This window comes from Gallinula chloropus, assembly GCF_964237585.1.
Source record: "Gallinula chloropus genome assembly, chromosome: 4".
Lineage (NCBI taxonomy): Eukaryota > Metazoa > Chordata > Aves > Gruiformes > Rallidae > Gallinula > Gallinula chloropus.
The window spans coordinates 90,483,886-90,495,878 of NC_140088.1; the positions used below are offsets into that span (position 1 = coordinate 90,483,886).

Consider the following 11,993-nt stretch of genomic DNA (forward strand, 5'->3'; position numbering starts at 1 on the left):
GGAAGAAGACGATGAGCTTTGAAGGCTGTATAATTCTATTTTATATAGAAGTTGAAGCTATACAGACTATACTAACTGTAAAGAGGTCTCTATTCTATGCAAAAGAACAGAAAAATCAGCACTATACATTTGCCAGTCTTTCTAGAGACAGGAAAAAGTGTTGGCAGGAACACAGTTTTAGTCCTAGTTCTAATTAATATTTGTTTCTATGATTAATATAAATTAATGAAGCAAACAGTAAAATTACTCTGTGTAAGCATATGTTTATGATTTATTCTTGCAACATCCCAAACATGAGACAATTGGCTCTGGAAGATCCTATTTGCTTCCACATTGGAGAGAGGAAAAAAAAAAGTTTATTTACTTTGAGCAGCACAAATTCTTCCTTTAAACTGTTTTTTTTTCTTTTCTTTCCCATTTCTTGTAACTATTTCATGCTCTTGATGACTACTGGTGAAGTTACTATCAAACTAAGCAACTGCCCCACTCTATTATCAGTCACTCACCAGAGTGCTTTTGTATTCTTTCCCTTAGCCCACATACTTAACGCCATTTCCCTTGTTTCCATCTGAAATGAAAGAAAAAAAATAGAATAAAGTAACTCAAATCACTGTTGGTTTAGTGCCATGCATTAGAGACCCCTGGAAGACACAGAATCACAGAATCTTATAGGCTGGAAAAGACCTTTGAGATCATTGAGTCCAACGGTTCCTGTCCTATGCTGAACCATATCTTTAAGTACCTCATATACCCATTTTTTAAAGGGATGGTGACTCAGCCCCCTCCCTGGGCAGCCTGTTTCACATCCCCACACCTCTTTCAGGGAAGAACTTTTCCCTCACTTCTGATCTGACCCTGCCCTGGCACAGCTTAGTGCCACTAAAACACAGCTTTGAACTGCCAAGTTCCAGAGGATTAAACTCTGAAATCCCATTTGCACCTCTCTCGTTTTAATCGTTGATTGAACATCGACCTTCGGAGAACTGAGGTGCTTTGCAGGGTGCCACGGGGTTGTTGAATTCAGGAGTTCCCTAGTGGTAGGGAGCTGTGCACCTGCACATGAAGGCTGACTGGTGAAGCGCTCCCCAGAACACCAGCAAACGCAGCCTGTCAGCATCTGGTGACAGCCTGTACCCCAGGAAGGCAAGGTGTGAGTGCCCGACCTCAAGTCCTCATCCCCCAGGCCAGCGTGACATGGCTTCTGAACACCCTGAGTCTACTCAGCACAGCCCGTCCAAGGCACTTGCTACCCTTTTGCCTCTTGCCAGTTTTATGTTTGCATAAAACAGGCTTGAGGGAAAAATCCTGTCAGTACTTACTAAAAATAAACACCCTTTGTTTTTCCCCTGCAGCTACAATGCTTCCAACTCAACACACATACATTTCAGACAGGTTTTCTTTTAAAAAAAGGTATTTTCAGTACCATAAAAATAGGTATTTTCAGTACCATTGAAAAAAAACCCCACTACTATAAAAACATACAGGTATGTGGTTGCTTTTATGCCATTTGCATCTGCCCAGTTCATGAAGACAACGTGGTTCTCAGAGCTACCTTGCCTTTGCAAACGCTTTCTGTCACTAACCTGTTCATTTACAATAAAGTTAAAACTCCATTCAGGTCCCTCTTGGGAGTCTGGCCACGTCTCACGGCATTTCAGGCGAGTCAGGCCTGCCGAAGGCACAGCTCTGGATGGAAAAGCAAACCAGAAGGAAGAGCAAGGAGGCGGCGAACGCTATCCCAACCTGTCCGCAGCAGCAGAACCTCAAGTGTATGCCCTGATCTCACGGCTGCGGTCAGGGGCAGCTAGCGGCAGCCCTGCCTCAGCAAGGCGGGGCTGAGCCGGCTTCAGCCGCCCGCCCAGGGGAGCGAGGACACCTCACAGGGGCGAACGCCCGGCTCACGCGCCGCTTCCCGCCTCCCGCTCGCAGCGCGCCAACTCCAGCCACAAAATGGCGGCGGCGCCAGCATCCAGCACGCGGCCCGGGCCGCTCAACAGGCCGGGAAGGGCAGGTCCTAACGCCCTCCGCCTCGCCGCGCCACCCGTCACGCACGGGCCGCCCAGTGGCAGCGCCTCACGCCCCCCCGTCTGCTCTGAGTGGGAGACGGCGGTGTCAATCTCGCGTACTGGCCAATCCGCGCCGCGTCCCTCCCTGCTCCCGCCCCGCGGTGCGGCGTCCCACTTCCCAGGAAGTTGGCGGTTGGGGGTTTCGATTCCCCGTCGGCTCCGGCCCCTGGGCGGCGGGGCTCGCTGGAGGCGGCGGGACGAGCCCCGGACGCCCGCCCTGTCCGCCCGCCAGCTGGGGCCGGGAGCGGCGGCAGATGGAGGCCAGCCTGACGTGCGCCGTGTGCCTGTCCCTCTTCGAGGAGCCGGTGACGCTGCCCCTCTGCTCGCACAACTTCTGCCGGGGCTGCGTGCTGGAGTGCCTGGCCTCGGCTGAGGCCACCCGCCTGCAGCAGCCGCGGGGCCAGGGGCTGGCCCGGCTGTCCCGAGGCGGCCCGGGGCCGAGCGGCGGCGAAGCGCCCGGCGCGCGGGTGTCGTGCCCGCTGTGCAGGAAGCTGTGCCCGCTGCCTCGCGGCGGGGCCGCCGCGCTGCCCGTCAACACCACCCTGGCCGAGGTGGTCAAGCTCTACCGCTCCGGGGCGGCGGGGGCGGCCAAGGCCGAGGAGGCCGAGCCGGGGCCTGGCCCGCTGGCGCTCGGGGAAACCTGCCAGAAGCACCCGAGCCGGCTGGTGCAGCTCTACTGCCGGATGTGCCGCCAGGCGGGATGCGGGCAGTGCGTGTCCGAGGAGCACCAAGGCGTCTTCCACTCCGTCAACCTCATAGACACGGTGTACCAGGAGGAGAAAGTAAGCGCGGCGCTTCCCCTCGCCCCGGGGTCCGCTCGGGAGGGCAGGCTGGCTGCCGGGGCGTCCGTCCGTCCTCCCGGGCTCTGGCTGGCCCAGGAGCGCGGGGGGAGACGCAGCGCGGGGGGCAGGCGGGATGGAGAGCGCTGCCGGGAGCCGGGGTTGTTTGTGACCTGCCGGCCTGTGCCTTCCCCCGATGCCCTCAAACCTCGCCTGCCGCGTGTCGTTCCAGTATTAACAGGTCTGACCCCAGCTTACCAGAGCGCCTGGGGAGGAGAGGGTGGGTGTTTTGGTTTTGTGTTCGTTTCGTTTCCTTTAATAGAGTGACTTCCAGCCTTTGCTGGACAAGCCCGCTGATGTATCCTACACCTGGAACAGGTTTTCCAGGCTCAGAAAGGTGCCAGTCGTGCTAACAAAAGAGAAAACCCCACCCCAGCCAACCCCACAACTAAACAAACACACCCACAGATGCTTTGTTGTGAGCCTGGCCGAGCTGGCACGGGTAGCTTGGGTCACAGATGATTGCATGCTTGGGAATAGATGTTTAAGTAAGTACTGGCTCAGTGAATGTAAAAGTAGAACATGTTCCTCTCCGCCTGGAGAAAGCAAATGCCTGGCTGCTTGGCAGGCTGCAGCGGTGGCAGTTGTGGCTGTTGCGTGGGTGGAATGGGATTCTCGTGGCCGGTGGGATCTGGGTGCAGAGCAGTGTGTCATACAGCAGTTCTGCTGCATCATGGTTGAAACGACTCTGAGCAGTGAGGAGTACGGGTGTGAAAGTTTCACTGCAGCACTGACTGTTCTTCAAGCCAAAAGTTGCCTTTGCACTGATTTCCTTCCCACCAGGTTTCCCCCACCAGGTGAAGGTGGATGAGAAACTGAACGTGAGGCAGCAGTGGCTCTGGCAGCTCTCAAGGCCAAGGGGATCCTGGGCAGAGGGGTGGCAGCAGGGACAGGGAGGGGATTGTCCCTCTCTGCTCTGCCCTGTGAGGCCCCAGCTGGAGTCCAGAGCTGGGGCCCCAGGACAAGGAAGATGTGGGACTGTTGGAGAGGGGTCAGAGGAGCCACGGAGATGATCAGAGGGCTGGAGCAGCTCCCCTGTGGAGAGAGGCTGAGGGAGCTGGGCTGGGTCAGCCTGGAGAAGAGAAGGCTGTGGGGGGACCTCATTGCAGCCTTCCAGTCCCTGAAGGGAGCAGAGGAACAGGAGGGCAATCAGCTTGTTAAAGGGCAGAGACTGGCAGGACAAGGGGGATGGAGTGAAGCTGGAGGAGGGAAGGGTTACATTAGATATTAGGGGGAAGTTCTTTCCAGAGGGAGTGGTGAGGGACTGGAACAGGCTGCCCAGAGAGGGGGTGGGTGCCCCATCCCTGGGGGTGTTCAGGGCCAGGTTGGATGGGGCCCTGGGCAACCTTGTGTAGCTCCAGGCCTGGAGGTTGGTGTCCCTGCCTGTGGCAGGGGGTTGGAGCTCTGTGATCCTTGGGGTCCCTTCCAACCCATGCCATTCTATGATTCTATGAGTGTTTCTGAGGAAGCCACAGGAAAATAGTCCTTGCACTGGACTTTCTACCTAAAACTTACTGTTGTGAGGCAGAGGAAGAGGAAAAACAAGTGATAATCTTAATTTAAAACCAAAGAGGAATAACTCAGTTACAGATAGCTTTTGTTTTGTCAGCGTGAGGCATAAACAAGAAGTGAATATCCCACAGTTGCTTGTCAAACTGGGATGGTAGCATTAAAACTTAATGTTGGGAGAGACCTTATCTGTGAGAGGAGAGGGTAAAAAGTACTTTTAAAGTAACCTTAAAAGAGTTTTAAAGTAAGGCTGTAGCCATTCCAGCAATACGCATTGTCTATGAACCTGAAAATGTTACCCTGAGCTAGAGAAACGGCACAGGATGCTGTGCAGTAATCCAGGAGAGTATTGGGGGTGTTTGGAAGTGATGGAAGAGCTCTGTGGGGAAGGACCTGGGGTCCTGGTAGGTGACAGGTTGGCCATGAGCCAGCAGGGTGCCCTGGGGGCTGAGAGAGACAATGGGATCCTGGGGGGCATCAAGAGGTGTGTGGCCAGCAGGTCACAGGAGGGGATCCTCCCCCTCTACTCTGCCCTGCTCAGGCCCCACCTGGAGTGTTGTGTCCAGTTCTGGGCTCCCTGGGATAAAACAGACAGGGATCTCCTGGAGAGAGTCCAGAGGAGGGACAGAGATGCTGAAGGGCCTGGAGCATCTTTCCTGTGAGGAAAGGCTGAGTGAGCTGGGGCTGTTCAGCCTGGAGAGAAGCAGCCTGAGAGGGGATCTGATCAATGGGGATCAACAGCTGAAGGCTGGGACACAGGGGGACATGGGCAGCCTCTGCTCAGTGTCTGTGGGGACAGGACAAGGGGCGATGGGCTCAAGCTGGAGCACAGGGAGTTCCCCACCAATCTGGGGAAGAACTTCTTCCCAGTGAGGGTGAGGGAGCCCTGGGACAGGCTGCCCAGGGGGTGTGGAGTCTCCTTCTCTGGAGAGATTCCAGCCCCGTCTGGACACTGACCTGTGTGCCCTGTCCCAGGGACCCTGCTCTGGCAGGGGGCTGGACCCCATGGGCTCTGGAGGTCCCTTCCAACCCTTATGATTCTGTGATGTTTAGAATCACAAGCTTTGTTCCATATGTTGTACAGAGCATCCCGTGCTGGGGTTCCAGGTAACCAGCAAAATGTGTGTCTCTGTAAGAGTGGATCAAGTGGTAATAAGCCTCTCAATTGTCTTGCAGTTAAACTTCTTCTGCAGTCTGAAAAAAATGAGACTGATAAACGAGAAGCTGATGAATGAAATTGCAAGTCAGCCGAGTGACATGGATGTGAGTTGCAGCTGCTGGATATTGTTTTATAAGTGTTTACATACCCACATACCTGTATGTTTACCTGTGTCTTCGTTTCCCTTCTCATGGTAGGATGGAACATGTGGTATCTGGATGCTTCTCATGGCACAGTGTGCTCTGAGTGTAGTCAGGGAAGTGGCTCTGTGGACGTTGCTACTGCGGTTTCATCTGCCCTTTTGTTCTTGTGCTTCTAGATGCTGCTGAACAATGATGCAGCGACAATTGAACTGGAATTTGGAGAGATCTTTAAAACTCTGGGAATGAAGAAACGCCAGTTGTTGGAAGAGATTGAAAACCAGCGGAGTAAAAAAGAGAAAGAGTTTCAGATTTGGAAGAAAATGAAGGAGACCCACAAGAGGACCATTGAGAGCTTTTTGAAGGACTGTGAAAACCTTGTCCATGAGTGTGATCCTCAGCGGTTCCTGGAGGTGATGGACTTTCTGTCATTACTAGTTGTTTGCTAGTACTGCCTTCAAAACTCTCTCACCTTCTTTTGGGTGTGGTTTTCATACCAATTTACAGATGCTTTTGTGTATTAAGTACTTCCATTGCATTTTTAAACTTGTAAGACCAGTAAAAATGCTTTGGGGGGCAGAATTGGAGCCTGAACTGGTAATGTGTCTGTGCTGTAGAATGAGCACTGTGGTGGGGTACCTGAGGTAAGGGGCTTGTACTGATTTTGAAGCACTGAGGTGTGCAACAGAGATCCACCAGCTGATTTGAAGGCAGCTTAGGTACTCCTGACTTGCACTGAACTACGTAGGGTGTGTGTACTTGTGTATCCAAGGCCCTGAAAGCCTTTCTCATCCCATTTAAGGGAGCTGTTTCTGATTTAGAGGTAGGTGCTAGAGGAGTCCATGACACAAGCTTATTCTTTGCTGTTACCAAAGCTGCTGTAGACCTTTTCATCTCATTTATGCCAAACACCATTGCTTTGTACTTCCCAAGCACATAAATAACTACTGAATATTGCGTCACCTTGAACTTCAAGGCATCTGCTTTCCTAAGAAACCACAGCAGACCGCTGTTCTCTGCAGCAGGTCTCTTTCCTGCCTTCAGACAGCCAAGAAAATACGTAGTTTGACACAGTTTCTGGTAACAGTTTGTTAAGGAAAATGTTTTTACCCAATGTAAAAGCAGCTCCTGCTCTGGGGAGAGATATTCTGACCCCAGTCAGCAGAGTGCTTTGCCCTTGGCACCTGCCTGCCTGCGCCCCGTAACCATACACAGCTGCTTTCAGTGAGGTGAGGTTTTGCTGCTGTGTTAAGAGTCTGGTGCAGTGAGATCACAGGGGTGTCTAGTCTGTAATCCAGTCAGTTTGTTACTCCTCACCACCCATTCTTTGGGCAGGATCGCCCCACTGGGGCAGTGCACTTCATACTGCCCTTGTCTGGCTGACTTCAAACTGAAAGAGCGTATTTTTTTTGTCATCTCCCTGTAATAAGCATCCTGAGAGCAGGCAGCAGAGGCTGCCCTCCCTGAGAAATGCAGAGCAGCCTCTCATTTGAATGTTTACAAATACCACACCAGCGGAAATGGATGAGATAACCATGTGGGTCATGAGTCATGGTTTGGATGCCTTCACTTTGCTCCCAGGGACTTCTCGTTTTTTGTCTTCAGCACAAAATGTCACTGTCCCAGGCGTGCTTTTTGTAACATATATCTGGCTGTTCTTCTTCCTTCTGTTTGAGTGTTAACAGGTTTATTTCCCATAGTTCTGTGAAGTGAAGACAGGGAGCTCAGTCTCTGAAGTGTTCTGATAAAGCAATAATATCTTGAGAGTTGTAGTAAAATTCATATCTTACGAATTCTTCTTTTATTTATAGGTGGCCTGTGGCTTGAATACAAGGTATAGATATTTTTTTTTTATGCTTTGTTAATTCTCTAATATAATTTTAAGATTCAAAACGTTGGCTATGGTCGGATATAGTAACTTAATATTTAGTAATTAAGACAGCATAATGCTTTCAGACTGTGGATGCTCCACATTCCAGATTTTTTTTGGAAGTGTGTCAGGAATTTTGGTGACTTACTGCATGGGGTTAGGGATAATCAGTCTGCTGAATTGGATCCCTGACTAAAAGTGAGCGAAGGAATTTTTAATACACAGTGATTGGGAATTGTACATATCTTATTTAGACTGGGGAATGCTGGAGCATGCCTGGAGCTCTTACAGAAATCTTTAGGAGTGTGCATGGAGATTGTGCAGTGCCTTCATTTTTGTGTTTGCAGTGCACATACCCAGCTTATTTCTTTCTAAAGATGCTTAGTTAGGTTTTTTACCATTTTTAAGCAGAGTTTAATAAAGAATATTGGAAATAGGGTTCTTCAAAATACGTTCAGACTGATGTTAGTAATACCTTCTGAAGAAACAGGCTAATTCTGATTCAGGAATAGCACGAGGCCCTAAGAAAAGTGTTAAAGTTTGACTCGGGGCTTTTTTTTTCCTCTTTTCCAGAATGAAAACTCAGCTTGACCTGATGAGTATAGCGTCCAGCTATGAGAAAGCACCTGACCATACCCAAAAGAAGATGGATATCCAACCTGTTGTCAATGAAATCTCGGCTTTGAAGTTAGTGCCTGTTAATGTAGGCAGTGTTAAAGGTATGGGAGAGGCACTTAATAGAGGGTGAGATTCAGGAAGTTGCTCTTAAGAACCTACAACTTTTGAAACTAATTGCTAGCTACTAAAATGCTAATCACTAAACCCTTTGCATGACAAAAGTATGCAAATATTCAGAAGCTGAGCACATTAATGGATGATAAATTCATCAAAGGCCTTTAAAAGCCTTTTGTGAATGTGATTTCTCCACACAGTCCCCAGGCTGTGTTTTTGGAAGGTGGGGGGGAAGTATCATCATACTTTTCCCATATGGCCAGTATTGCTGTTCCTCTACTAGATGGGCAGCAGCTGTAGCATTACACAGCCATTAGCTACAATCTTAATTATGTGCTTTTACCCCTTAGGGGGAAATGATTGGTATTGTGTCTGGGAGGCCTCTCCAGGCATTCTGGAAACTTCTGATGAAGGCATCTTGCTTTGTATCACAGAAGTTTGGACGAGTAGCAGGGCCTTGCTTAGGGCTATATACTTCTGTTCTTAATTGGAATCTGTGTTTGGATGCATGGGAACCTTTCGGTATTCCCCATCCTTAATATGCTCTCCATCAGTATTCTTGTATCCTTTCTAATAGATCTGCCTTCTGGAGGAAAGGAGGACTCAGCACAAAATCCTTTCTTTAACAGCACCACAGATCAGTGGCAGAAGAACATCCCCAGCACCTTTCTTGTAAGTCCCTGAGCAGGGGGCTGCGAGGCCCTGCTGTTTGCTTTGGTTTCCCTTATCAGAATGAACAATAATGTCTGCTGCAAAACATCTTTCAGCCCGTAGCAGGCCAGGAGGAGACGCTGGCAGACGGGAGCAGGGTCTGTACTCGCCTGATGTCGGTGTCGGGAATGGCAGCGTTTCAGAACGTGAGTCACGAGGTACGACTGAGCATCTCTTGACATTACACTTCAGTTACTCTTCGGTGTGGCATGTTTTTCTAAATAAGCTTGTACAACCTTTTGCACCTTCTAATTGTAGAATGTAAACCTGACTAGGTTATTAAAGCTGTCAGGATTTTACTCTCATTTTTTCTTCGGAGAACTGGAATTTAATCTTACTACTCATTTCAGATACTTAGATTTTAGTGTGGCTTTTTGAGTCACATCTGTAGCTTTCTAATCCAAATAAGCTGCACTGTTGCCCGTTTGAAGGGGAAACACTCTGCCTGTGTTCTGTTTTCTGAAGAATTCACTCTTCTAAGACTACCTAAATTCCAGATAATTTGATGTGAAGCTGAATCCAATTCTTTTTTGTTTCATTTCCAACAAACTTGATGGGTTTTTTCCACTAAATAGCAGCTCAGCGTGGGTGGCTGAGTGAAGATAGGCAGTTGGTTAAATGAAGGAGTTGCTTAGGCCCTTTAAATATAGAATTATTTTTCTTCTGCTGTGTTATTTTGGAGAACATCTAGTTTCTATTCCCATTGAGAACACAGTTTATGTAGTTACTGCATCTAGTAAAAGAACAACCCTGCCACCTGACTGAGTTCCAGATGGTTATTTTTTATGACGATTAGAGAATTTGTCACTTAATGCCTAAGGTGGTGTTTGCAGCTATTTCTGGTTTGGGCAATGATTTTAAGTGGAGTTTTCTGTAGTCTCCTAGTTGAAAACCTACCTTGCCATCAGGGTTCAGTTGCTTTTGAAGAACTTTCTCCATGACGTGTGTTCCACCGCTTTCTAGCAGCAGTGGAAATGTAATCAGGAATGCTATGGAATAGACAAACACTTTTCTTCAGCCTTAGGATCGTATTTGAGTTCTCTGACCTCTGAATCCACAAATGCCCTTCTGCTTAACGGGTGTTTTGCTGTGATTGTAGGAGTTACGTTACAAATACTACATGGGACGTGAGAAGCTCCCTGATGAGTTGAAGACACAAACTTTACATGCAAATAAAAAGCATAAATTTGTAGCTGCTGAGGCTTTGAATGACAGGCCCTCAGTAAATCCTTTTCTAGCCTTCAGCAAAGCAAATGACACCGATAAAGTCAAGGTGGGAACCCTGCAAAAGTCCAACGGCGTGGAGAGGGGCTTTTCCAGAATGAGTCACCACGGCGTCCCACCCACAAATACAAACCCTTCTGAAACAAATGGTGACTTCAAATCAGTTCACGAGAGAAGTTCCCAGGAAGTAACAACTCCAGCTTCATCAGGAAACTCTAAAGACTCAGCGATTAGAGAAGACTCACCAGTGCAGGCATCGTCAGTTATTTCCAGTGAAACAGACAAAAATTCTAGCACATCAACCGACTTAAAACCAGCAGCATCCGTAGCTGCTGCTGCTTCGAATTCAGATCTTGTGGGTGTTTCTGCAGAGAGGCGTTCTGCTTCACCTTTTGCTTTCAGCGCATGTGACGACTCATTTCCCGGACCCATTAAAGACACACGTGGATTTTCCTGTAAAAAGAAAGACAGGAAATATGTTTTCCCTCAGTTTTACCTGGGAAAATGTGATCGTGCGGATAAAACAGATAACCAGGATGAAAGCAAACCTGGAAACCAGAGTCCTGTAACCAAAGCCACAGTTTCTGATGCTTCAACCAGTCCTAATGTAGACTCAGCAGACAGCGAGAAGCCAGGCCCTTCATTTCACTCTGGCAGCTCGGAAGGAGGCTGCTGGGGGGGGCTGGGAGTCACCAATACCTTTGAGGTTTTACCGTTGTCCTCATTTGCCAGGCAATCTGAGAAGCCATCCCACAGAAACACGTCATCTCGTGCGAGGGGGAAAACCCTTCCTGCCAAGGAAACTGCAGGATGGGACACACAGAAACCATCTGCCTTGTGGGAACAAAAAGCAAACACCTCCAAACCCAGCACGTCTCTAGCTTGGGGCACTTCAGAAACCACCAGTGCAGCTGGGGGGAAGGGGTTCTTCCCCCCTCTCCTTTCCCACGAGTGTTCTACGTTTACCTTTGGAACTAACCCTTTGCAGTCAAGGTTCTCATTTGGATGCTCTGTCAGAAATACCTCTGACTCGCTGATTTCCTCCGTGTTTCCGTTTGGAAATGGTACCAACACAGCGGAAGAAGAGCCGGTGAGATGTCATGAAGCTCCTCTGAACCTGGGGAAGGCCACGTCTTTGGAGAGCACAGAGCCTGCTTCTAGGAGTAACCACCCACCCTGTGAAGGCTCACCCTGTCCCGCCAACTCAGCTAAGGCACCGGAAAGTGCTGACCTGGTTGCTGATGGTGATTTTTATAGTAAGTCCTTAATTTCAGTGATTCGTGCAGTCAAACAGGAGAGCGCTCCTCCCCCTCAGCCTGTTGCTGAGGAAAAAGAACCAGAAGCAAAGGGAAAAGATGAAGCAAGCAGAACTGTCGCTGAAAACAGCTGTTCCTGGCCTGGGCAGGGAGATGAACCGGCATCCATCCTGCTCCAGAGCACAGCGTGTCCTGGCCCTGGCGTGAGCGTGGATCCGTCTGCAGGAGGTTCGGCGCTCTCAGTCCCTGAGGCGGGGGGAAGGCCAAACGACAGCGATCCTGACACTGAAGAGCTGAGTCAAACCTCTGTCTCCACCAATGCCAGCAGCACCTCGGAGTATTTTTCTGTTGCCAAAGATAAAATAGCTACTAGAAATAAAACAGAGGCGTGAGGAGAGAGAGAAATGTAAGATAACTATACATTAATAAATTGGAGTTAAATAAATACCACTTAATTAAAATTATGTGTTAAATAAAAGCGACTTAA

At 49.3% G+C, this 11,993-nt stretch overlaps 1 protein-coding gene across 1 annotated transcript; it reads left to right on the forward strand.

The window, feature by feature from the left end:
* Window positions 1-2,320: 2,320 nt before the first annotated feature.
* On the forward strand, window positions 2,321-11,993 carry LOC311190765 (uncharacterized protein; the record flags this gene model as incomplete). The annotated part of the gene is made up of 8 exons (XM_084262788.1): window positions 2,321-2,848; window positions 5,591-5,677; window positions 5,893-6,126; window positions 7,525-7,547; window positions 8,157-8,302; window positions 8,893-8,987; window positions 9,083-9,184; window positions 10,126-11,993. The coding sequence occupies 8 exons, from the start codon at window positions 2,321-2,323 to the stop codon at window positions 11,896-11,898; spliced, it is 2,988 nt and encodes a 995-aa protein (XP_084118914.1). The 3' UTR covers window positions 11,899-11,993.